The sequence below is a fragment of the Terrapene carolina genome, unplaced genomic scaffold (genome assembly GCF_002925995.2).
Source record: "Terrapene carolina triunguis isolate 2854851 unplaced genomic scaffold, T_m_triunguis-2.0 Scaffold838, whole genome shotgun sequence".
Lineage (NCBI taxonomy): Eukaryota > Metazoa > Chordata > Testudines > Emydidae > Terrapene > Terrapene triunguis.
In genome coordinates, this window is record NW_020665189.1 from 12,586,769 (window position 1) to 12,614,712 (window position 27,944).

The 27,944-nt window shown below is 40.2% G+C and overlaps 1 protein-coding gene across 2 annotated transcripts in view; it reads right to left on the reverse strand.

Moving 5' to 3' along the window:
* Positions 1–27,944, reverse strand: part of TENM2 (teneurin transmembrane protein 2) — an 828,204-nt gene that overhangs the window by 230,292 nt on the left and 569,968 nt on the right. For both annotated transcript variants that reach the window (XM_026660851.1, XM_026660852.1), the window contains exon 5: positions 24,037–24,275. In XM_026660851.1, the coding sequence (XP_026516636.1) occupies positions 24,037–24,275 (239 nt within the window). The remainder of the gene's footprint in view (positions 1–24,036; positions 24,276–27,944) is intronic.

Genomic DNA, 27,944 nt, shown 5'->3' on the forward strand with positions numbered 1-27,944 from the left:
CAGGGTGGCGAGCCCCAGCAGGGGCTCGCCGCTCTCCCCCCGGCGGCCGGGGGGAGGGCGTGGTGGGGGAGGGCGGCCAGAGCGCCGGGGGGAGGGCGGCGATCCCGGCTGTGGCCCCGCTCTCCCCGGCGGCCGGAGCGCCATGCCGCCCCCCTCCAGGTGCCGCCCCAAGCACCAGCTTGGGTGCCTGGTGCCTGGAGCCGGCCCTGACTCTGCCTGGAGACTGCAATTGTAAACGAGGTTCTTTGCCTCATGGAAATGAATGAAGGGTTGTACACTCTCCTAGACCTTGTCAAGGGTAGGTTTATATTTTGTGCTGCCAATAACTTAGACTTCCTTGAAGATACAGCAGATAGCAAAGGTACCTTTCAAGCGACTGTTATGGTATGGTATCAGGAGCGTATTAATGGGGACCAGACCCAGCCTCAAGTGCTGCCTGGACTTGCAAAGAACTGTTCTTTAAAGAGCTTCCTGACTCACTCACTTTTCTACCAATGTCCAAAAATTCTGAAGCCAAGAAGTCCAGTTTTCAATGAAGCAGCATTTAAAGCTACTACAGTAGAGCTTTCTACATTCACTAATCTTGACCTCACTTGGTTACTATGCAAAAGTGGGATTCACTCTAGCGGCAAAAAATCATTGAGTGCAGCTTCAGATGAAGAGGTAGATGATGTACCCTCTAATGATATGGACAGTCAGGACATGACATATACCACACCATTTCAGGAGAAAGGCACATTTCAACGCAGTCAATCTTTAACTCAGCACTACATGAGATGCAGGTTTCGTGCCTTTTCAAGATGTGGCAGTACTGGAATGTTGGCTGGAAAGACCAAATTATCTTACTAAAAGCCATTTCATTCAGCCTCTGAAGACTCTCCCCTTGCTCTGAAGGTGCTCAGAATGTCAGACAGTCACTGATAAGGTCATAAAGGCACTGGAAGTGTTCATATACCGAATTTACCATTTGAAAACCAACTTTAGGACACTTGCAGAGCTATGTTGGTGGATGTTTTCTAAGCAGACAAATGGAGAGAAATTGCCACCGATAAGGGGTGCATTTATACCTGCTATCAAGAGGGTAAATTATCAAGCAATGAATGACTTTGGGATGATTCAGTGCATCCAAAACTACCTTCCCCTATCTGGCATAGATGGGTCTTGGAGGCTAGACTGATCACAGCAGTTGCATGTGAAATATCATGCACTTCCAAATCAATCCTTCAGCTAATCAAATGCTTGTGTGCAAAGACCAGATGCTCACCCTCACCACCCTGCAAATATTTGGCCAGCAGCCTGTTTTGTGGAGAGATGTGTGAGTGCTGCAAGGATGAGGTGCCCTAGATTACAATGTTGATGATGACGACTTTGATTAATAGATGTTTTCAGTCCTTCATGTCAAGGCTAACTTATCCACTATTACCAAAGATCAATGTCTTTGTTATGTAAACAATGTATTCCAATGTTAAAGAATAATTTAAAAAGTTGATTTTTAAACATTTTCTCCAATATATATCTACATAGATCTAGGTTTGTCAAGTTTTGTACCATTGTATTAATGGAAGGAAGGACTTTCAAATGATATCCAACTCTACCCATTTCCGATGGCATGGTATTATCATAATTTCCACCAACCAGAGAACCTAGAGTAGGAAGCCAGTGGAGTGGGGGAGGGGGAGCAAGTCCGCCCTGCCATGCTACAGAGGTTGACACCATTGAAATTACGATTCTGCAGATTTTTATGAATCAATGACACCTCCCTTACCTTTCTATCACTAACTTCCCCATGGAATGAGATTTTACTACATTATGCTCCCAGGCTAAACCTGTCAGTGAGAGAGGATACTTCATCTCCATGGCAATATTTGACCTCTCTACTGAAATGACCCAGAAAAGTATCTATTCATATCAGTTCCTCCTAACAAAATGTTTCATATTCACATTTGGTCACTACAGCTAATCTGAAGCAGTCTCTTCACATTCTTTTCAGTGGAACAGGCAAAATACTTTATTTAGCCAGACTAAAGTCTTAAAACCTTAATAATCCTTCCTTTCTTTCACCATATGATACATTTCCAAAGAAAAGGCCACTGACAACCTGCCTGTAATGTGAGTGAAGTATGTCAGAAAGACTTTCTTTTCAACTACCAGCAATTGTAAAAATGTAACACTGAAAAGATTTACATTAAAAGTTGATATTTTAAAATTATGTGAAAGTTCAAAATTTGTTCCTGCTGTATGGTATGTATTTCTTGGCAGATCTTACTATATGAGACACAACATGGCATGTTTTGAGGTGATTTTTGGCTAACAGAGCAATCTGAAGCACAAAGGCCCCAATTCTAAAAACACTGATATACATACAGTAATTAACAACTCATGATAGTAAAGTTAAGCATATGTATAAGTATTTGCAGGATCAAGGCCAAAGTGAAGTTAAATGTATTCAGTAATCTGATAAAGAATGGTCTTCGAGCACCAGTGTTGTTAAAAATTCTTTGAAAGAGAAACCTATTGCAAATTACTGATTACGGGACCAAAATCAATCCTATATGTGTTAATGATGATTTTAGAATATTATTGTGCTATATATGGGAATGGTGCAGTGAGACTAAAGCCAATTCTGGGCTCACAAACACCACGATACCTGGCTAAGGACAGGAATAAACAGGCTGCAAGTAAAGTAACATAAAATAGTCCATGTTATTTGGCTTGAAAAGAAATCTTAATACTTTTCAGAACTGAGATTACTGCACTGGACTGGGAGACTAAGGACATCTGCAATCTATTTCTAACTTTGCCACTGGTTGGCCATGTAACCTTGAATAAACCACCAAAGGGCATATTTTGCATAGTAACCACTGATTTGGGGAAACCGGTCCATAATTCCAGTACACATCAATGGGAGTTGTGCGTGCACAATGTTTCATAAGGAATACAGTGTTGTCAAATCTTGTGATTTTTAGTGCTTTTTTGAAGCCAAACTGCTGGAATCCTGATATTGCATAAATCACAGCTTTCATTTAAGAAAAAAGAAAAGTAAGTTTCTAGCCCTTGTGTTTCAGAGAAAAGCTTGACAATGTGAGGCAAATGTACCCTGAAGGATCAAAAGCCAGAGGCCATATACTAAGAATGCAACATCTATTATTTAAAACAAAATCTCATGCTTTTAAACTAGTTTCAGGATTTTTATGTGGGGGGAGGTCACTTTTTGAACATTTGGAGTTAGTTATACTGGAAATCCCATTGTCCTAGCTGTTTCATTAGCAATACGTAAGGCTGCGAGTTTGTCACGGAGGTCACAGATTCCATGACTTTCCGTGTCCTCCATGACTTTTGCAGCAGCCGATGCGCCTGGCTCAGGGGCAGCTCAGGCAGCCTCTGCACCAGTCGCACCGGCCGCAGCTGGGGCAGTCTCAGGCCACTGTGCCCTCCACCCCAGCAGCAGAGCTGGGGTGTGGGAGGAGGCAGGAGGTTGGGGCCTGGGATGGGGTGAGCCGGACTCTGGACGGCTCTGCGTGCTGCCTCTGCCTGCAGGCACCACCCCTGCAGCTCCCATTGGTCACGGTTCCCGGCCAATGGGAGCTGTGAAGCCAGCATGCTGGGCAGAGGCAGCACGCAGAGCTGCCTGGCCACGCCTCCGCCTAGCAGGTGAGTGAGGGGGATGTCGCCACTTCCTGGGAGCCCCCCAGGTAAGCACCGCCCAGAGTCCACCTCACCCCATCCCATGCCCCAACTCCTGTTCCCTCCCACACCCAAACTCTGCTGCTGCTGGGGGGGGGGAGGGGAAGGCACGGAGCAGAGCCAGGTAGTGAGCCCGTGATTAAAACGTAGCCTTAGCAATAAGCAATGTGGTAGGCAGACAATGTTGCAGGAAAGAGACCTTTATTAACCCTTCAGAGAGGCCAGTGTTAGATGCTGAGAAGCCTGTGGTTATCCAGTAGCAATCTCATCTCCTGTTTGCAGTTCTACGTACTTGGTGTTATACCAAACGAAGTACTTCCTAAAACCTCACTCTCTTTCTATTGTTCCACTTTCCCCCGTATACTTAGCACCTCTAATAATCAGGTCTGTAAGTCTCAAGGTGGGCACTCAAAAATTGGAACACTCAAAATCAGTAGCCAATTTTGAAAATACCTATACATCACTGAAACTCAATTTCCTCATCTGTAAAATTGGATTATACTTACTTAAGGACTTGTCTGTAAGGAGAGTTAGTGCACAGCAAGCAGAGCTGTAAATCCACAGTTCACTAGTCTATGCACACTAACTGGCCATGTTGACTCTGCTACCACACACTAAAAGTTTCGTAGTGTGCTTTGACCTACTGCTGTTTTGAAGCAGATATGGAAATCTTAGTGTGTGATAGCAGGGTTCCCCTGGCCAGTTAGTGTTCTGTAGATTTATAATCCAGTTTGCTGAACACTAACTCTCTATAGAGACATGTCCTTAGTATACCACTTAAGAGCTACAACTGAAAAGAGCTAAATTAGTGCTACGTATTATTGGTCCTAATTAGGGAAAACCCTTAAGCACAGACTTAACTTTAAGCATATCCTTAAGTCCCACTGACTTTGAATGAATAATTTTATATGGGCAAATAAAACTTCTGTCTTTCCTATCAACAACTCCAACTGTATTTTTTTTAATGTTAGTTAAATGGTAGCTTATTTTAAAAAAATCAATTCACCTTTTTCTTCCTATGCCCTAGGGCTAATCATGAGCACCATGGTTCCATATTTAATTTCTATCACCGCAGTTACTTCTCTGAGAAAAAGAAAAGACTGTTTATTAAAATCATTTAACCTGGGATGTTATCATCATTCCAAATACAGTAGTGTGTGTGTGTGTGTTTGTTTGTTTAGAAAAAAGAAAAATTGCACTGGAAGTATATAGCACATCAGTATTGGATTTTGTGTGGCAATATGCTTAATTACTGTAGAAATACCTAGAGCTATTGGATAGGTGCTTTCCTTTTTAATAAATCAAGGTAAGTAAATACAATAATGTGTACTGTAAAGACACCATCAATAGCTGTGCCAGCCAAAAACCGTCCAAGTAGCCAAGACTTTTAAAAAGACAATTAAAGGAAATCCAATTCAAAAGAAAAAAAAAAGCCATAATTAAGGTCCTGACACCATAGAGGGCTCTGCCAGCCCTAACACTGACACCTGAGCAGAGTCCCTTGAACTTCAATAGGACTCTGCAAAGACATAAAGGTCCACGCTGACAGATTCCTTTTGTAGGACAGGAGCCCGACTTATTTCAGCTTAACCAGAGAGAGATGGTTATCAAACTCTTAGCCACTAAATCAGGGAAGACATGTGGCTCTTTTTTATTTGCTGCTGAAGCTGGACATTTGACTGCAAGTGCTAAAATATAAATAAGTGTGGGCCCAATCCTACAGTCCTTACTCAGGCAAAATTCCCTTTGCTTTCAAAGTGGAGATGCCACTAATGCATTCAATTGGAGTTTTATCCAAGCAAGGACTGTAAGAACAGGTCCGTTATTTTATTTCTGCTGCTTTTAGAAGAGCATTACAGGGGTCTTCCTCAGTTTCATAATTCTGGGACAAATTGATCCATTGCTTTTTAAGTTTTCTCCCTACTGATCTTTCTCACAAGACTTCTTAGTACATATATAAGGAAAGGCAGAACATCTAGCTTCCCCTAGACTAGAGCTGGTGGGAATATTTCAACAAACTATTTTTTCACCAAAAAATGCCAATTTATCAGAACCAAAAATGTTCATCAAATTGGTGAATGAAATTGGTCAATGGATCTCTTGACTCAAAACACTTTTGGAAAAAAGTTTTAAAATTGTCAAAATATCCCATTTTGACATTTTCAAATAAGAAAATTTTAGAGTTTTTTTTAGTTGAAATTAATTTTCATTCAGAAATTTTAGTAAAGTTGGACTCCAAAAAGGTTAAAAAAGGTCAAAATTATTGCAACAAAATATTTCAGTTGACTAGAACCAATTTCTATTTTGGATTTTTGGTTTCAGAAAATTTTTGAAATTTCAACTTTTCATCCCATTTTGGGGTAGGAATTTTTTTGGTATCTTGAAAATTTTCATGGGACGTGAAGACCATTTCTGACACAGCTCTGTTCTGGACTCTCTGCTGATCTGGAGTGGGTCTACATTTATATTACACTACAGGCTGACAAAAAGGATCTTATGTGTATCATACTGCAACTTGTACTACACAGGAGGCAAGAGGAAATCATATAGTACGGAATGGTTTTGCTGAGTTACTCAGCCAGTACTTATTCTAGAAGAATACAATTTTATTTATCAGTTGTAAATTTATATTCGATCACTCTATTAGAGTAATAATTTAAAAGAAATGTCAACATTTTTACCCCTTTGGTATGAATTAAAAGTAGTTTCAGGGTTCTCTACACTATAATTAATCCATACTAGAGGGGTAAAAAGTGGTATGCACTAGTGTCATGTACTAACTGGCCTGTATGGACACTGCTGGTGCTAGCTAAAAGTTCCTTAGTGCAGTGGTTCTCAAACTTATTTGACCGTGCTCCCTTCTTTCTGTTTGTAGTAATTTACACCCTGCCTCCCACAAGTACATATACCAATGAAAAACAATCAACATGCAACTCTCACTAAATATTAAAAACAGCAAGGTATTGATTCAAACAGAGCCAACAATACATTGTAATAAGAGCAAAAACAAAACTGATTGTGGTCGATGCTTACAATTAAATGTGCACACCCTGTCCTAGCAAACAGATTAATGTACAAATGACAATAACTTTGTATAATGCTATGCAAGCTTAACAGAAATCCATCAAAATGCACAGAATCATCTAGAGTCAAATGCTCCTCTTCATCTGTGGCCTTGATATGTTTGGAGGAATCAGATTTGCTAGTTATTCATTGCTGTGGGTAAAACACGAGCATCACATTTTTTTTCATAAAGCTTCTCACGCCCCTCTCCCCTGAATACATTCCACACCCCCCAGGGGGGCCTGCCCCCCAGTTTGAGAATTTCTGCCTTAGTGTACATTAATGCAGTACTGTTTGAAACAGGACTTTAGTGCAAACTTAATAGGCAGCAGGTTTAATTAATAGGTAGCAGGTTTAAAACAAACAAAAGGAAGTATTTTTTCACACAATGCACAGTCAACCTGTGGAACTCCTTGCCAGGGGATGTTGTGAAGGCCAAGACTATAACAGGGTTCTAAAAAGAACTAGATAAGTTCATGGAGGATAGGCCCATCAATGACTATTAGCCAGGATGGGCAGGGATGGTGTCCCTAGCCTCTGTTTGCCAGAAGCTGGGAATGGGCAACGGGATCACTCGATCACCTGTTCTGTTCATTCCCTCCAGGGCACCTGGCATTGGCCACTATTGGAATACAGGATACTGGGCTAGATGGACCTTTGGTCTGACCCAGTATGGACATTCTTATATTCTTAACTAGGGAACTTTTTGTGCACACCAGCATGGTATGTATGGGCCACTTTATGGATGACAACCTAGTGTACACTAGAATTTATACCCCTCTAGCATGGATTAATGCACACTGTAGACAAGCCCTCAATCATTACATCAGTCCCAAGTCCCTCTGCCAATTGTGGTTTTACAATCTATTAAAAAAAAAAAATCTCCTGCTTCTGAAGGACTCATATAAACAACAGGGGAAATTGATTAAAGCCTCAATTGAGCAATCACCTAATTTTACTCATGTGAGTAGTCCCAAAAAAGTGCTCAAATCTGACCATATACATAAAGTTTTCAGTATCAGGGCTTAATGAAAAGTGCACTCAAATGCACAAAGTAAACAAAAATATGTTTTCTAGCCTCTGTCAGTTATAGTATTTTAGGTGCTACTTTTAATAATAGTAGGCAAAAAACCAAAAAGAAACCAAAAGAAAGAATGAGACAGAAATAATATTTTTAAATTGATGATGTCCCTATATATATATATGAATAAAAAAATCTGAAATGATAAATGCATGAAAACATCTGCATATTTTAATTAATTACACATTCAATAAATGACTTACTGAAATGTATATATTTCTCTGTTATAAGTAAGGATACGATTTTGTCATGGAGGTAATGGATTCCATAACTTTCCAGGACCTCCGTGACTTGTTCTGGGGCAGGCCTGGAGCAGCTGCTGCCATAACAACTGGCTGGTGGTCAGCCCTGGGCCTGCCAGAACAGTGGGCAGTGACCAGCCCCAAGGCCACTGGAGCAGTGTCTAGGCCTGGAGCAGCGGCTCTCAGAACAGCTGGCCAACAGCCAGTCCCGGGGCCACTGGAGCAGTGGCGGGGGCAGGGGGTGAGAGGAGGACACCGAACAGCTGACCAGTGGTCAGCTCCGGGGCTGTGGAGCAGCGGCCACTGGAACAGCGACTGCGGTCAGCCCTGGGGCTGCCAGAACAGTGGCTGCTGGAACAGTTGACTGACAGTCAGCCCCAGAGCCACCGAACAGTTGACTAGGGGCCCGCTGCCGGAGCAGCAGTCCTTGGCCTGCTGGTGCAGCGGCTGGGGCTGGAGTAGCAGCGTTCAGCCCCTGCTGCAGAAGCAGAGTTGGGGCTGGAGCAGCTCAAGCCCTTGCAGAACTCTGTTTGTCCTCCCCCCACAGAGTATTTTTAGTAAAAGTCAGGGACAGGTTGCAGGCTTCCGTGAATTTTTGTTTATTGCCCACAACCTGTCCCTGACTTTTACTAAAAATACCTGTGACAGAATCTCAACCTTAGTTATAAGTCTACTCTTTTTATAATCTGGAGCCAAAGCACTATTATAAACCTCCCCTTCACTTCAAATGTTTGACAACCAAGAACAAGCTTCAGAAAAAGCAGTATTTATATTTAGGAAAGGCTTCAAACTGGTGAAGCTATTATAGGATAATACCATAGTTATCTTACCAGCCTAATCAGAAAGTTCAATTTAAATGTCATTTCATAAGAAGCAATAATCCTTCAACTTACAACTGCCCTAGAGAGTGCCTAGCAACGTCATTTATTACAGCAAGCCAAGGCTGATGACTAACTTTGAGAATTCCACCTCCAGAACTGGCAAAGGGGCTGATAACCTCATAGAGATCACACTTGCTACTACAGGTAGATTTCAAAGGGCTTGCTCATCCCATCCAGAGTCGATACCAATAGGGTAGCATAATTTCTTTGTAGCAGACTGTTCAAAGGGAGAGTAGTGCACATCCAATTCTGGAAGGAAGGTCAAACTGTATTTACTAAACATTTCAAGTGGCTCAAGCAGGACCATTCAGGTTTGGCCCCTTGGAAACGAAAAGGCAGACAGGCCATATTTGATTGATGTTATGACTGCATGCTCCAGGTTGCTACTTCACTCGAGTGGCACTCGAGATTTGGAAGCCCTTCCAAATGGTGTGCTCAGGCAAATTACCCTTCTCCTCCTCTCCGCAGTGGGCCCTGAATGCAGGAAATGTTCACTTCAAGTGGGACAGGAGGCCAGGGGGTCAAAATGGGACAGTCCCATGAAACCCAGGACTGTTGGGAGCCCTGATTCAATGATGTCCCATTAGGAAGAGGGGGGTGAAAGTCCTGCAATCCCACACAGAGTAACGAACGAGTGCCTGCAGTTGTTGCCTCAGTGTGGGGGGAGACCCCCTGTGATGCGTGTTCTCCTTTGGCAGGAGAGGAAAAGATTGTGTTTAAATGTATAGCTTCTTTCACAAAAGAATGTAAAGAAAGCCTTATTTCTCCTTATCTTCAGCACAGTTATAATCCTTCAGTTTTAGCTTCAAGTACACACAATCTTAAACATTATATTTTAGACTTGTTCAAACAATGACTATGTACAAGAATTATCATAACTTCAAAACCTGCCTTCTGCCACCTGACCAAATCAGCAAATATCTTCCTTGAGGATTGTCGGGTGCAATCTTCATTGATCACATTTAAAGACCAAAGGATTACTGTGGAGAATGAGATAGTTATGTGTATTAATTTTTAAAAATATCATATGCCCCTCAGGTTATCTGTTTGATGTTAACCTGTCTGACTGCCAGGAGTTAAATTAAAGGAGGCTATTAGAGAAGAAACCAACAGGAGATAAAACAATATCAAATATAAGCGTCCTGGAGGATACCATGGAAAAGCTCTTTATTAAGGAATGCCCCCTAAACTGGCTCCATCCAGGTCAGAATGCTTTACTGTACTCTTCCCAAGGCTGAATATGGGGTCAAAGGAGAGCTAAAACCTCAAAAACCCTGAGAAGGGAAGGGCTAGGTAAGCTAGGAGAGACTCTAGTTACAGTAACATACTTTTTTATTGCACTATAAATAAACTCCACTCTCCCACATGATTCAGAATGGTATCTGAGCTCCAAAATTGGCTACTCAAGATTTGTAGTGGATGGGATAGATGCAATCTACCTTGAGTACATGCATTTGATCAAATCATGGAGACCAGTTTCAAAGCTTTGTTAATTTCCAAATGCTAAGGGCATCAGATATGGTCAGATCAAACCAAAGCACTAGTATTTCCAATTATTTGCAATTTATCCAGTATTCATCTAGTTCTACTTTATTATAAGAAGATTCCATTATATTAAAAATTCTTTCTAAAGGAACGGAGTACAAAATGTTGCATCAGTAAATAAGCCACTCTTTTTAAGACACAATTATCCAGAGCTTAATATTCTGGATGTTTACAATTGTCCTTACAGTTAATTAAGGGAGAAAGGGTGAGTGATGAATTGATAAACACTCACCTTATGATCAGATAACCTTTTAAGACATTACCTTATAATGGGGGAGAAATACAGAGGTAGAAGGTAAAGTGGACACACCTGTTTTCACACAGTGGCACTTTTATAATGAAGAAGAAAGTTATGCAGACTTTTGTGTGTGTGTGTGTGTGTGTGTCTGGTGGGGTGGGGTGAGGAGAAATAGAATTTTACACATTTGTTCCATGAAGGGTTAGAATTATATATATTAAAGCTTGTTACAGGTTGCAGTCTTCTTCTTCTTCTTTTAAAGAATAATGACAACACTTCTGTCAGGGATCCAGAGAATAATGTATAAAGAGTAGGTCAAATTTGAGACCCTTTATCCTCAATGGTTTCCCTTTAAAAGTACACACTGATGAGTTTGAATACAGCCTTTAAATAAAGCACTTCTTTTTTTGGAACACCAGCACTATTTCCAGTCTCTCTGTTAATGTGACAGTAAGTACTGCTGATCACATGACAGGAACCTAATCAGACAGCAAGATAAATTTTAACGATGCTCTTGCTATTTTCTTAAATGCTCTCTGATTTCCTGCTTTCTGTATTACTAACACAGTTCCTTGGCTGCTGGGTAGAGCTTGATCAATGAAGTTCAGCCAATCGGAACGATCCAGGACAGGCTATCAATACTGATACCCAGAACTGACAAAGAGGTGACAGAGGTGGGGAGAACAAGTGGCAAAGAGAGCACACATCACTGTGTGTGCACATTCAGGGAGCACTCAGATGGAGTGTATATTAATTTGCAGCTCATTTGCTGCAAAAAAGGTAGAAATTTAAGATACGCCATGGAGTAAACATGCATTTTACTGGCTAAAGCAGAGAAAACCAACATTTCATCTATTTCTGAAAACAAATAACGGTTTCTGGCACCACATCATTGTTATACTATTACTGGCTACTACTATGGAGGGCAGAAAGTGCAGCTGCGGTCCTCAGAATATTCGGGATTTCTGGCCTAAGCATAATCACTTATGTAATGAAAAACCCATTTCTATTTCTGCATCCTCACTTCTCCTCATACTGAAATGCCTTGCGTCTGTCTCCCATTTATTGAAACTTATTCTTCATCTAGACAGCCAGGCCTGGTTAGTATTTGGAATTAGTTTTTAAATCACTATTTTTCTATTATTTATTTTAGGATTTTTGGAAATATTTAGTAAAAATTTGTCTTTTGACAAGGGCCCAGATACTTTTACTGGACTGAATCCAAAGGCCTGATCCAGGTAAAAGAACTTCACTGAGTTCTAAGGTGAATTAACTTAAGAATGTTAACTAAAGAAATAAAGTCAGACTATATAGACAAAATCATTAGGTCAAGAGTTAAAGGGATCCAAAAAAGGGTAAAAAATGAGTTACTAATGCCCCATGCAAGATTAAGAATAATCTCAGAGTCCCTGGTTTCAGAGTGGTAGCCGTGTTAGTCTGTATCAGCAAAAGCAACGAGGAGTCCTTGTGGCACCTTAGAGACTAACAAATGTATTTGGGCATAAGCTAAAGCTCAGAGTCCCTACGTTTTTTCAGAATGGGCAGAATCCACTAGCAGTTCTTTTTCCACGAGTCTCATCAAATTATGGATACATACTCCAGGATGAATGGTCTCTCCAGTTATTACAAAAGGGGTAATGAACTGATGGTAAGTGTACACATTCAGATAAAAACAACAACAAAGAGACTTGGCTCAATAAAACTAATGGGCAGAAATTAGGCCCCCACTCTTCTTTTATGCTTTTCCTTACCCTGTGACAGAGTTTTACCAGGATTCTCTGTGTATTTTACTAGAGTTCTCACTTTTAGGGCCCAATTCTGCTCTGCTCTCAGATAAATGCACATAATTCCCATTTCAGGGAAAGATAGCTAAGCTGTCCCTTAGCTTTCTCAAGCTCTTTCTCTGGTGTCTATTTATCTACTCAGCTCCATATTTAAAATCACTTTCTTTCTTTTGTATGACTTATCAGTCAAATTAAAATAGAAATCCTCCAGCAACAATATACTGTAAGTGAGATAACCATGTTATCCTCTCCTTCTTCAGCAGCAGAAACACATTATTGTCACAAATCCTGTTCAACTCCAGGGTGATTTCAGAAACAGTGTGTTGGTCCATTGCAGGACTGGCCTTGGCTGTGGTCATTCAAATTCTCCTGGAATTAAACTGGAGAAAAGTATAACACTCAGCAGAGGAAATAACAAAGTCTGCCCCTGGTTTGGACAATCTTGAGTTATAAATTTAGCTTTCCCGGGCTCTTTACTTCTGCTTGTATCATGGCATATGATCATTATAATTGAAGTGCAAGAGCTTCTGAAGTATTAGGGCAGCTTTGTGATTCTCTGATGATGAAAAGCTACCCTAAAGCTGGCAAGTATCCTGACAGCAAAGGGTCCAATTCCACCTGCGTCTCTGTGTCAGGCGGTTTGGCCAGGACATTCCCATGCGCTGATGATTCCTGGTCTTTTGTTTTAATGTAAGTATAAGTATGTATACAGGTGCATGTAACTGAATAATTCAGATTCTAACTTAACTTTTGTGAGCAAAAGGCCTTTCCTTTTGTTTTCCTGGTGAAGTTAGAGGCCATTCTTTTTAAAAAGTTCCCTTTGCAAACTGGGTAAGTTTTTCACCCCACCATAACCTTCCTTCTTGTTACAAATAATATTTCCCCCCTTCAAGTTCAAATTAAAGTAAAACATTTCAGCTATGTCCATTCAACTTACCACTTACAGCAAAACAACCCATTAGCACACAAATACAGTGTGTATATCAGGAATGGGCCAACTGACCTTTCAAAAAGTTCTGTCTAATCCAAGACAATTTCTGTGAGGCAAATAAAATATCCAGCAAACAGTGCAAGCATGTGTTCTCATCAGGCAAATGGAAACCTATCCCACCACTATACTTTGATGGCACAAGGACTTTAAAGCATTTTCTATCCCATGACTTTCCTCAAAAAGGACCCCGAAAAAAAAAATGTTGGAAGAATCAACCAACCAGTAAGTTAAGAAAAGCTTAAAATTAAATTAACTGACGCACTGTTATGCATTATGTATATTACCTTTAAAAAATTAAACCTGATGCAGCAGGATAAATCTGGGCATCCCCAAAGAAGGCAAAAAACAAACAACAAAGCATATTCAAAGTTTTAGGTAAGGTTCAGCAAGATCAACATATGATTGAATGTAAGTTCCTTTGCCATTCAAGTACTACATTAGCTTAATTCCCCCCCAACACATGCACTAATTAAAAGAGTGGTTATAGTCAGGATAGCGACTGTAATTATCACACTGTGGGGCTCAATATTTATTATCTTGTTATCAAATCTGCTCAGCACATAAGTCAAAACATGATTTTTTTAACCATCAATGCTACACACTTAGTCCTGCCTCTTTAATTCAAGTAGTTCTTTCCTCTTACAACCTCTAAAAAAAAATAAAGATTCTGGTGTCAGCGATGATGCGTGAATTAGAATAGAATGCCAACTCATTCTTCCCCAGCTGTATTAGTTATGCAGGGCTAAAGTAGAAATAATTTGCTCGGGTAAAAAGATTAAAAAAAAAAAGCAGGTTTGTCTTATAGGCACACAAGGTTAAATTCTGCTCTCGGATCCAAACATACAGTTCCAGTTCATCTCAGTGAAAGGCACACACACTTACCATTATCTCTTTAAAAATGGCACGTGATAGGCCTTCCATCATTCTTCAGGCAAAACGCCCTTAAATCAGTGGGCATTTGGACTGTAGAATTTGGCCCAGAAACCAGAAAGATTGAGATAGATGGTACCATTTTTTGAAACTATAACTACAATTTAATCTTGTCGTATAAAGCATTATTGATATGATGGTACTCACACTATCAATCTGTGAAAGCCAAAGCCAGGGACTTAACTATTGGACGGACAGACGGACGAATGGATGGGTGGATAGATGGATAGATAATCCTGACCATCTGACACCTAAATAGGACATAATCAGGTGACTGAAAATATGATGCAACACAGGTACTGACACAAAGCCTGAAGAAACAGAAGATGAAACTAACTCCTGATTACTGTTTTTAATACGGTTGTTTAGACATATTTGGGCTTACTGAGGAATGTGTATAAAGTTTGCTGTCATTTCATATGCTAATGTGTCACTTCTCTTCCCACTGTTCAAAGTACATTACTCCATAATTTCTGTTGCCTGTTACCCTTTGTAATTATTATTTTCACATTCTATGTTTTATTCTTACCTTTATACTTTGCCTTCACAGCATTTACTTTCATAACTTCTTGCCTCCTTTGCTAATTCTGTCCCTGTGTATTTGTGGTATTATAGAGTGGATACATTAGCAAAGGTTTTAAAATCTATTCAGCCTCTTGAAAATTTGCTAAGTAAGGTGTGCTTAAAGTTAATTATATGCTGAAATGTTTAGCTGAATTAGGGCCTAAATGTACTAAAGAAATATAGCAAAATTCACACAAATAAACAATGCAGCAGTTATAGCTTGCATACAGTGTAAATGAATCCAGAAGTCTTAAGCCTCTGTCCCCTATATGCTTTTATGCTGCAGCCACTGTTCAACCCCTAGACCATCCCTCCACAGGCAAGAAATGAGAAATTTTGAGGGCTACTGAACACTGACTTTTCAGAGTGAATTACCACAAAGTTATTTAACACAGGTGTTTCTGGTCTAGCACTATATTAGGAAAACTCAATGTTCAATGGGCCAGAAACTCACCCTTCCCCAGCGGTGGTCTCGGGTCAGAATGCTGGGCTACAATATTAAGCATGTCATATTAAACTAGTGTAAGGTTTTCAAAATATTTTTGCTTCCCCTTAATTACTGGGAGTTTTCATCTGCTTCTGCACTTGTGAAATTCCTCAAAGCAAACCACATAGTGTTCTGCCACTGTTACACCACAGATCAGGGTTCTGATCTCTGACACTCCAGTGTATATCTGGACTCACACCGTTGAAGTAAGGTAAACTACTTTGTATTAACACTGGTGTAAATGAGACTAGAGTCTGGCCCACAGTGGCTTTAAAACCATGATGCTTTCTTCCACCTCCAGTAGCAGAGTGAATGTGGTCCATTACATGAAGTGACAGGGTAGCTGTAATAAAAAGAAAGTGAGCACTACTAGTGAAGCCACTGTTGCATTTTTGAACAGAAATATGAAGAAATTGTACCACTGTAATACCATGTTAACCACTATTTCCTTATAAGACAATATTCATCATTGTACTATACTCTGTTATAGCATATTGAACATTATTGTTATGGTAATTAATGTAAGTGTCAAATAAAAATACCTATGGCTAGTACCATAACGGGAAAAATGACTAACATTATGTTACTATGGCTTCATGATGGGTAAGGATGGCTCTTTCTCTAGCTGAAGAGGTTATATTTCAACATCACCAGAAGCAGTGAAAAGGATTTGATGAGGAACAGTTTGAAGATGGCCCTGTGTTGCGATCTCTAGTATGTGGCTAAAAAATGCAAACTGCTATGAATAAAAAGCATTCATTACTGTTTGCCTCTAGTCGAGGGTTCAGAGTAAGCTTGTTTAGATTGGGGAGGAGTGAGGTGAGAGGAAAGGGTTTTCAATTTTAAGTATTTAGCATCTGAGGGTTGTCTGGTGACCTATGTGAAATGAGTTGCTCTCAGTCTAGTTCCTAGTTGACAGGTGTCTGCTTCACAAAAACCTTCAGCAGAGAGGCCAAGAACTGAATAGGCATGCAGATAAAACTACCCTGTCACCCAGACGTGGTCCCTATTATGGAAAGCTTGCACTGCTGTCACTCATGACATCCCTTTTCTGGGATCAAAGAGAGGAATCTCAGTATGCCATACCATTCACGAGTACCAAATTCACCACAATTTTAAATTACACACACACACCCTCCCATTTTGAAGAATGCCCAGTTTTCTTTAGTCCAGCTCTCTACCTGGTTACCCTGTACTGTAATGTATTCTAGCATTGGTAGTATACTACCTTCTAGTATTGCTATTACTATTTACTTCCACCTTTTACTATTGCTGATGCAGGAATTTGAGGCTCTGGCAGGTAGTTGCACTTCTATGAAGAACCACTCCTGCTCCCTGGCTGGAGCAGTATCTGCAAAGCATCAGCTGGGGAGGAGAATTCTTTCCCCTGCCAGATCTGGAGGCAATTCTACTGGATAGCCTGGATGCTCAGGCTACACTGGGAACAAAATCTGGGCCGGAAAGATATCTTCTATTTTTCATTGAGGTCTATATTAAAAATACGGTGCCAAAACACAGTATGTACCATACTTTCCTCATGGAATAGAACTGAGTCTAACCCAAATTTCATTTACATGTCTCCAAAAAGGCTTCTGGTATAATCTATGAAAGCAAACTGACAGAATTGTATCATGACTGTAGTCATAAATGGAGGGTAATATGCACATTTTTATGAAGACAGTCATCCCTAGGGAGAGCATATTTGCAAAATATCTTCCCATCAGTGACACAACACAATGGAAAAGGAACCACAGGGGAAAGACGTGCACTAACAACTCCAGAAGAAGGCATAATGCTAAAAACATGAAAACTGGAAGCAAAGGGTTGCTGCAGCATGCTCTTCCTGAGAAGCTTCTTCAATTTCTTGCAGTATCACTGGCCCAAATCTCCCTCTAGATGAGTTGGTCTTTCCAACATGAGGACTGGAAACTCTGTATTTTGACTTGCAGATCTTCCATCCACTTCTTCTTTCAGGAGTGTGGAGGTAGCCCCCTCCAATTCATAGAACGAGCAGGGGGGATGACTCTAAAAATCATAGATCTTAGATCTCTATGGATGTTGGGAAATGCACCAAAACCCAGGGCCTTCTGCACAGAGGTCTTCTGCCTCTATGTTGGTTGTTATCCTCAGCTGACATCCATGGCAGGATAAATGCGGATTGTCTTTTTGTACTGAACAACCACATTAACACTTTAGTGTGTTTACTGTTCAGCTCTTCCAAAGGAAAAAAAAATAGCTGAGTATGCTAACTAGAAGCTTCTGCAATGAGGGACTAATCTTGCAAGATGCTGAGCATATTCAGCAAGATGCAGAGCACATTCAGTGGGAGTTGAGGATGGTGCCTGGCACCTTGCCAGATATTCTCAGCCTCTTACTGGATCAGACTCCAAACTTGCTGTACCAGTGTCCAAAGTGCTCAATGTACCCGGTTTCAACTAAATCTGGACAAGACAGAAAGCCAATGTGAACTGGCTTTCCAAGCCAAAAACAAATTAGAAATAAAGTGATACATAAGGTTACCATAGGTGCCAGGTCTAGCTCTTTTTCTTGGCTTACCCTGATCTACAGACACAGAGCCAAAGGACTCTCAGATTTCTACCTTAATTGGCTCAGTCCCCTTGAACTTCAACTAAATTCAGCTACACACTTTGTAATGCGGATGCCAAAAGGCAGAGGCCCACCAAACAACTCCTTTCCAGCTTCACTTAGCTAGTTATGTAAGTTCCAGGGAACCAGGAATTCCTCACACAAGACGTATGTGTGGTTTATATTGCCTCCAGCTATGTCTTTACTGAAACCTTTTACAGTTCGCGAGTGTTATTTATGAATGGAAGAAACTGCAAATATCAATGAACAAGAAATTCCTCCTGAACAGACAAGTTTGCACTCACTTTACTAATCGATGCCAAGAAGATAATCCAGCTTGATACTGGCATCCAATGCATTCATATCTCTGTATAACTTTGGTTTATGCACATATATGATAAATATGGCATTGTTAGTAAAGATAAGCTCAGGAGGTCTTAAGACCCTTAAGTTTAGGGTCCATTTTATCTGAACCACCAAAGTTGGTTCTTTGACCTACACAAAAATGAATGCCTTTGCATATAAGGAAAAGGAATAAAACTACCATTAACTATTGCACAAAAAGCTATTCTACTCTCTAACATTAAGAACGTTCAGAGCCTATTTGTGTGCCGCAGCACTCTTATTTATTTTGAAGTATGAGTTTAAACATATGCTGGGGGAAGAAGAATCTTATAGTTGCTTAATTAAGAAGCCAGAGCCTTTGGTAGGTCTGTTCCTCAAACAACAGGATTCCCTTCACATAAAACAAAGGTGAATACAACATTTGAAGCCTACACAGGGAACATAAATTTACCTTAAATCCCAGCTGCCTTTATAGTCAAGTAACACTGAAGAGTGAATGAGAGCTAATATTTTTCCTATGCTGTGTACACACTAATGATGCTATATAAGTGTAGTATTCTCATCATTTCTGTCATTTTCTTTTTCTTTTCCCAAGTCCTGCTCTGTTTCGCATGATGGGAGTAGACAAAATTGCAGCAGCACTCTAAGATTCATCAGTATGAGTCTCAACATATCAATTTTCAAGTGGAGCAACTTTAAACACATTGTAGGCTTTTAGTTTCCATAGAAAATACTACTTCTATTGTTTTCAAAGAAAACTGTAAGTACCTAAAATTACCACACTTTTAACATACTGACATGTTGATGGCCAGATGTTCTTTCAAGCTCAAAGTCAGATTGGCAGAAGTCAGAGCAGTTTAGAGGCTTACTTGAAACATAGTATTTTATATTTGGCAGGAATTACTGTATTGCAAAAAAAAAAAAAGACAAGGTGACTTTCTATTATTTATTTTTTTAGTTTAGTGTGGTTCTAAAGAGCTAAAAACTAATTTAAACACAACAAATGCTTTCAACCCATCCCTACTATGAGGCGAAGATCTCCAACAACAACGGTATGAGTGGAATATGCTTTCTTTTTGACACAGCCTGAATTACGTTGCTTGTGATGTAACTGGGTTTTGCCACCCAGGCCAATATTTTCAGGATGTCCCAATTTGAACGTGGTGATCCTGCATCCTATGGTCCTCACTTCCAGGGTAGCAGGGCTCAGAATAACTTTTGGGGTTGGTGGAGGAAGGTGCAGGAAAGCCCATAATGGACACCTGTAGAATAACCTGCTGATAAAGGACATTTTCTCCGAGCCTGTCAGTTAGCAGCTGGCTAATGCCCTGAAGCATCAGTGTTTATATCCATTCTGAAAAGGTTTTTTTTTTTTTAAATCCTGGCTAATCTGTGGATATTCTCATGATACATATAAATATCTAATTCTTTTTTGAATCCTAGTAAACTCTTGAGCTGGCCTTAATAATCTATTGTGGCAATGAATTCCAAAGGTTAATTGGGCATTGTGTAAAATATATTTATTTTTCACAGCTTTTAATGTGTTGCCTTTTGATTTCATTCAATTTCCCTTTGTTCCTGTTTTGTAAGAAAAAGCAAATAGGAGTGCCTAATTTACTCCTCTATACCACTTATTATTTGTATACTTCTATCCCAACCCCTCTTATTTGTTTCCTCTCTAAACTAAACAGTGCGAATCTTTTCAATCTTCCCTCACTCAACATTAATAATTGTTTTCATCTGTCTGTGAACTCCATCTATTTGATTCTATATATCAGAGGTTTTCATTTAGCTACCCACAAGGATGCCCAGGTCTTTTTCCTAAAAGGACACAGTTAATTTAGAACCCATAAAATGTCTGAGTGGTTCAAGTTATTCCTTCCAATGTGCTTTACTTTGTATGGGTCAACTCTACATTTCATTTATCACTACAATGTCCATCCACCCAGCTTTGATAAGTCTCAGTACTTCCCAGTCTTATCTAATCTTGACAAACTTACATAGCTTTGTGTCATGTGCAATTTTTGACTCGACTGTTAATTTCCTTTTCCAGATCATTATTTAATAAATTAAAAGAAACAACAGTCCTAGTACTGAATCTTGCGGTATTGCATGTTTGTAATAGCATCTCAGACACTTCATTCTTAAGTTCCTTCAGAAATTTTGGCTGTATACCATCTAGTTCTGGTGACTTGTTCTTTAGCTTATTCCAACACCTTCCCTTTTTACATCTTTAATTCTAACAATGCCACCTTTTTTACACAAAGAGACAAGGTCTGAGGTTGGTATCTTCCCAGCTTCCCTTCCAGAGAAAGCTGATAGAAAAAAAATCATTTGGCTTCTCTGCAATTCCTTCTCATCCTTAAGAGTTGCATTTACTCTCTAAGGGCAAGTCTACACTACCACACTCCATCCACCTCAGTGAGAGGTGGAAGCTATGTCAGCAGGAGTGCATCTCCCGTCGACATAGCACTGGTGTAGACAGAGCGTAGGTCAATGTAACTTGCGTTGCTCAGCGTGTGGGTTTTGCACACCTCTGAGCGATGTAAGTTACATTGATTTCAGTGGTAGTGTAGTCAAGCCCTTAGTCTAGTGGATTCACCAAACCTTCACTTAGGATCCCTGCTTCTGAAAGAATTCCTTGTTATCTATTTTTATGTCTTTGGTTATTTGCTCTTTAAAATACTTCTCCTTCAGTATACCAGGAAATGACACAAAACTGGTTCTTAATTGTTTCCCCTTTCCACCAATATTGCTATTTAAACACCTGCTTCCTCCTTGGGCTTACTGGACTTATTGTGTTCATCATTCTCCAGTCAGGATAATGGTTAAGCGACCACCAACGCTTCTCTACCATCTGACCATTTGCTTTATTCATGTGAAGTTATAAACCATTCCTCAATTCTCCAGGGTCAATGGATTGTCTAATATAAGTTCATAAATAATAAGAAATGACAGATTATAAAGTAATAAACCATCCAGTGAAGCTTTGTTTTATCTTACAGCAGCCTAAATACCAAAGATAAATATATTTAATCATCCATCATTTCCAAGTTACATCCGTGATTAAAATATTGAACTTGCAGTATATGGTTTCCCATTTGTATAATTGCTCACACAGACAGCTATTACATCTTAACTGTCAAGTTCAATAATTAACATGGTTTCAAAAAACTTTTCTTTATATAACAAGCTAAGCCCGTTGCTAATTTGAGGTTTATTACAGGAGATACATAATTATCCCTGTACTACCTATTAGGCTGCATAAAATACTGCAAGTGAAAGTTTTTTACTCATACATAAGGACATTGCCACACCAGATCAGGTGAGTGACCTGTGGGTTGCCATACCCACCTCCCAACAGCAGCCAGGATAAGAAACTTCAGAACAAGGTGCACAAAACCCAATAAATGGATTATGAACCCAGCTGTCCTATATATGGCTGCAGAAAGTTAACCAGGCAGCTATGCTTCTATTTCTTTATACATTAACCTTGTATGCGAGTAACCTCTTTAGAAGGCCTATGCCCATCCCATTAATTGTGATTCTACAGGACCAAAAGTTATTCTACAGATAGAGAGACACATTCCTCTTTGGAACTCTAGTCTTCTACAAACCAGTCTGACACATAATCCCTTGCTGCCCACAATTGTGTTCATAGGTTGACAGTGATGGTATATGCTCATGAGTTTGTTTCACTCATGTCAGTTTTCAAATGAAAGGAAATGTGGATTTCTCTGTTTCTGATGTAGGTCAACCCACCCTGTGGAAGCTAAACCATCCCTTATCAAGGAGCACTTTTGTCTCTGATTTCAAGATAATTTTGCAGAGTACTCTCTCCCCTGCCGCCTTCACCCATTCCCCCCCACCACACTTTGCAATGCACAAGACTGGACAAAATGATAGGTATTTTCAAAACAATCTCCCAGGGAGAGGGACTCACAACATCTTTTTCAAGTGTTTTATTCCCCTACCCCCAGCCTCTGCAAATTACCCAGTTTGCAGACTATTGCAGAAACATGCCAAGTAAGACAGAAACTGCATAACCATGTGCAACATGCCTGACAAGTGCTTTCTCCTATGGAGGATGATCTTTCTGTTGGACTGAACTGCTAGAATGATGCCATATAGTCAAAGGAAGCTATGGAGTTTGCGCAGATTGCCATAAAAATGATTGTATTGCTGAGGGGGCTTGGAAAGCCCAGTAAGTTATGAAATTGTCTTAATGACACTAATGTTTGTAAGATGACAACTGCAGACAATTGCACTAGGGGACAAACTAATTAAAAGTAAAATAAGTAAAATCAGGAGAGCCCCAAAAAGGTCAAGGAATGTATTCGAAGAACTAGTTAAGACTGCATGAAGGGATAGAATATAGGGTGGTCAGCAACACAGATCATGACACAATGGGAGAAAAGTAAAAGTGAAAAAAAAGTTTTATGTATGCTGGTTGTGTCTGAGAAGCACCCATGAATGTGTGACTAACAGGGAAAGAAAAAGACCATCTAGTATTCAGCCACACTCAGCATGGCTAACTGCAACCACTGGCAGCCTGCATATTGACAGGAATTTGTCTTTTCCTTTAAGTGCAATGGGGCTCTAGGCATTGTTTGAATGCCAACTCAGAAAGCCTTCCAGTGTATACATGTATGTCCTGTAGAACACAGTTCTCTCAGAATATGCTCCAATCAATTGATAGCACATCACAAAAGCGTCAGCCTCATTTGGCGGAATGGCAAAAGGTGCATACCTGCCTGATAAGGTAGCACCATACATGAAATACTTTAAATCAGAATGTAGCATAACAGCAATGAAAAGCAAAGAAAGCCTGTTGCCTAAGCCCCCTGAAGTTTGACAGCTGACCAGAGCTCTAAGATGATATGTTTCTAAATTTTGGAAAAAAATTAAAAAAGTATTTTTATCTTTTATAAGCAAACAAATTTGTGAAGGGATTATAACAGACTTACAGTTCTTGAGTTTTGACTTGGCGTGACCACAAACTTGGGGTGTACAAACCCCATAATGGGCAACACAAGGTTAATGATGACCCTGCTCTGCCTTTCTGGCAGGAAATGCCAGAATTGGAAGGGGAAACCCAGCTTAGTTGGTGGCAGACCAGTGAGACGAGCAGATATCCAGTCCTTAGCTCCTAGGGAAAGGCCTAGCTAAAGGCAAGGAATCCTCAGGTGACTGTTGCCTGGTGATCCCTCCCTGAAGGGAGGGAGAACCTGTTATGGATTCACTTATGATGGACACTAGCCTGTGAGCCTACTTGGGGCCCGCTGCTTTATAGAAGCCCGCTGAGGGAAGAGAAGTTTTACTCCACCTGTGGGATATTTCATTCACAAAACTTCACTTCACTTGTGTTTACTGACAAACTCCAGAAGGGGTGGACTAACCCAGGGCTCGGACTGAGGGCTGAGCCTCTTGATCCTGGACTAATGCGCTGAAACACCCAAACACAGCAGAGCCTGGGTAAGTGCTGAGGTGCAACCCAGGGGACGCCCTGGCATAGGAATCCCGGGGACTCGGCTCAGAAAAATGCAACATGATTTGGCAATAGGAAACAGAACTTCTTACTAGCTTGTGTGGGATACAGTGAAAGATGCACTTACCTATGAAGTAGGCCAGCAGGATGGCAAGCAGAACTGCAGCAGCAATAGCTGATAAAGCAGCACATTTCCAGCTACAATACTTGGAGGGCTTTTTCAGCTTGAACGCATTTCTGGAGAAAGTATTTCGAGGCAGCAGTCTGGGAGGTGGTGTGTAAACTGTTCCTGAGGTCAAAGGGTATCCAGGGGAAGAACTACTGAACAGAGGGGTGGTTCCAGAAGATGTCTTAAACAAGAAATGCCTGAAATGCAAGAAGAGAGAGACAGTTAAAAAGGTGCAATACTGTAGTTAGAAAGAGTATCTCCTCTCTGCGCTTTCTTTCATTATGTCTGGAATATCCTCGCTGACCTTGTTCACAATGCTGCCATCATCTTGCCCTGCAAGTCACTCCTTGCAACAGTACTTCCAGGAAGCCTACAAACACTTGTTCTGCTTAAAGAAGTGTTAACAAAATTGACAACAGAAAATGATAAAATAATCCAAGTACAAATCCTGGAACTAACACGGTGTGTTTTAAGCTTCCTCATTAAATCACTTTACTTTCTGTATCCTATTCTCCATCTACATGTTGTCTACTTCAGCTGTAAGCTATTCGGGGCATAGGACTGGGCTGTAAATTTTAGGCTGTCTTAACTCCACTGACTTCAGTGATGCTACTGCTGATTTACACTGGGATGACAAAATAGAATCAAGTCTCCTGTGTTCTCACTGTCTGTAATGTGCCTAGCACACTTTTGGCATTGCATAAAGTCAATGATAAATAAACAGTAAGAATATCATCTACAATTCCTCCACTTTATATAAAAATAAAGACTACATGCAAATAATCAGTGACTCCTACAGAGAAAAGAGGAATAAAAACACAGCTATTTTAAATTCTTCCTCTCCCCTCTATTTTTAATTTAAAAATAAAACACAATTATTACGTTAATGAAAGAGGCCACTGAATCCATTCAGTTATTTATGTAACAGGTAGAGAGCATGAGCAACAATTGTGCAACCCTATCTATCACAAACTGTCTCACTGCTGTGCCTTGAAAACTACCTCTAGGGGGTCAGAGGATAGTTCAAGCTCCTTTCAGTCCTTGGACTCCTTGCTGAGTGGGCCAATATAGGTTCTAATTAGTTGCATATGTGGGGGTGCTTCTGGGTCTGGGCATGTATCCACTATAACCTGGAATGAGTTCACCAACTCATTTCACATAAGCCATGGAATAGTAACATTTCTAAATTTAAAAGCAGTTATTTTTACTTGTACTATCCCTGCCTGCCACAACAAATCCCAACAACTGCAAGAGGAAGGGAGAATTTTATATGAAAAAAATTAAGGACATCTGAAAATCTGGGACCATTACCAACTTCTTAATGCCACAGAAGGTTATACTTTAAAGTATAAGATAAATAAAATATAGCTCCACTTTTGCAAGGATGATCTCTTAATTCATTGTGGGTTTAGCTGCAACCTGACATGGTGTTAGTTTAGACCCTAGTCTGACCAATTATGTGCCTTCTGGTATCACCTGAGATGGCACCGTCAAGCAGTGGCATCTGTTTAGTTATAATTCTCAGACCTGGAAGAGATATCACTACACATTCCTATTAGCTTGAGTTTGATTAAGGCACGCAACTAGATCCAAAACCTACAATACCTGTGTGTTTATTAGTTTAACTAAATCCCTATCTTTCCTAGTAAACATCCTTTCTTCTCTTGCTGGCTTAGATGGCTTTCCTGTGGAACCTATAGTCCAACTAATATTCTGAATTCAACACTGTGCTAGTCTTTGTAATGGTCTTGGCAATGACTGGTAGCAGAGTAGAGCTTGAAAAGCATTCTAAGTCTGTATGAGAGACACCTGCTAGAGTTACGAGTACCAAGGAAAGAGAAAGAAAATAACTGGCATGAATTCTGCAAGGTCCTGAGTGCCTCTTGCAATCAAAACACGTTGAGGGTCCTGAACAATTTGTAAAATTAGGCCCATAGTCTTTCCTAATATTAGGTCTTATTTCAGATGTAAGAATGGGAGACCAAAGCTAATGGTCTGAAGAAACAAACAAGTAGGTCACTATCAAATCAGTTATTATGAGCTTTAAAATCAGTATTTAGTCACCGTTTATTATAACAATGATTTGGAAATCTGAAACCAAAATCTGTTTCCCAAGTACATTTCCCCCCATCATCACTCACAGGCACACTCATTTATCATTACATGATTTTTTAGAGAACACTGAAGCATCTGTCTTGAAATAAAGCCCAATATATAATGGAGTGCCTGGATTTTGCAAATAATCATACGAAAATAAAAGGCAGACTGTGCTGTGGCTCTGCCAACTTTGACAGTCTCAATTTAAGACTACGTATTGGAATTTTAAGATGGTCCCTGAAAATATGCCTTGCTTATACAGTCTAATGAACATTGAATCAGTTATTCTTGTTCACTGTTTAGTTTTTAAAGAACCCAAAAGATCATCTAGCCTGTTACCATTAAATGCAAAATACAGCCCTGATGGAAGTGGACACAATGTCTGTCAATTTCAGAAAGAGGTGCATCCACTCACATCAGTATTACTATTTACTTATATAATAAAAATCCTTGAAAAGCTCCACAGAAAAAACTACATAATCAGCAGTTGGTTTTGAAACCTTAGTATCCCAGACATTTTCACTTAAAAAAAAAAGTCCCTATCCTGGGCTGTTTGCAAAACAATACCTAAAGAAACAGTATTATTCCAACCAATTATTTAATGGAGAGTGTTCTTTAATTAATCTTCCTGCCAAATGACATTGCCATTCTTTACTGCTTGTAGCTAATATTGCAGGGGTGAGATTGGTTAAGTGTTAGAAACATTACAAACCCTTGTTTTCCACATTTTTATAAGTGGACTATGAAAATGTGCTCATGGCAGAAGCTGCGATTAAAAGGTTTCAGCCCCAACATGACCTACCCTTTCAAATTAAAAACAAATCTTTCAGCCTATATTCCACTTAGAAGGTTGCAAGAAATAACAGGGAATGATTTCAGATGCTTTTTACTGTCATAACAAGACCAACTTTCATTAATTAAAATGAAAATAAGTGTGTGGGGGGGGGGGGAGGGGAGGACTGGTTGAGTTACACCACAGCTCTTGAGATTTCTATTCCTCTTGTTTAAGTGACAGGTTGATCACTCATTAGCTCTTCCATTAGCCTCACCCCAAACTCCCCCAAATCCTCATTATACCAGCACCCCTTTCCAGTTTCAAGCCTAAGGGGCTTAAATAAACAGTTTTTCTATTAGCTTCTTTTTTTATCCCTTGGAGCAAATCTCAGCAGTGTCAAGAGGCAAAAAAGTGCAGTCCTTGTGCTGCCTTGTTCTGAAATGTCAAGGTTTTTAACCCAGGATCTACAGGGCGAGATATAGTATATAAACAAAGTTTGAATATAATGCATTGTTCAAGTGAAGTTAGGTATAGTGAAACTCTGGCCACAGTGAAGTAGAATGAATAAACATACTGAATGGTTTCAGTGCAAAGTCCTTCTCCCTCTCCCCTCCCCCCTGGCTAAGGCTATTAATCTCTAATAGATTTTTAATACTATATGTGCAGAATGAAGCTTTATGAAAGGCAAGTGTGACAAAGTTCCTCCTCTATCTTGGTGGGTCCTGCGCTTATTGGCGGATTTTCTTGCCTCAGAGATTCACCGTGTGGGTTGGGGAACAACCCAGAGACCTTCCCCTCTGGAAGAACCCACAGTCCAGGTCAATTGGGAGGTTTGGGGGGAACCCGGGCCCGCCCTCTACTCCGGGTTCCAGCCCAGGGCCCTGTGGACTGCAGCTGTCTATAGTGCCTCCTGTAACAGCTGCATGACAGCTACAACTCCCTGGGCTACTTCCCCATGGCCTCCTCCAAACACCTTCCTTTGTCTCACCACAGG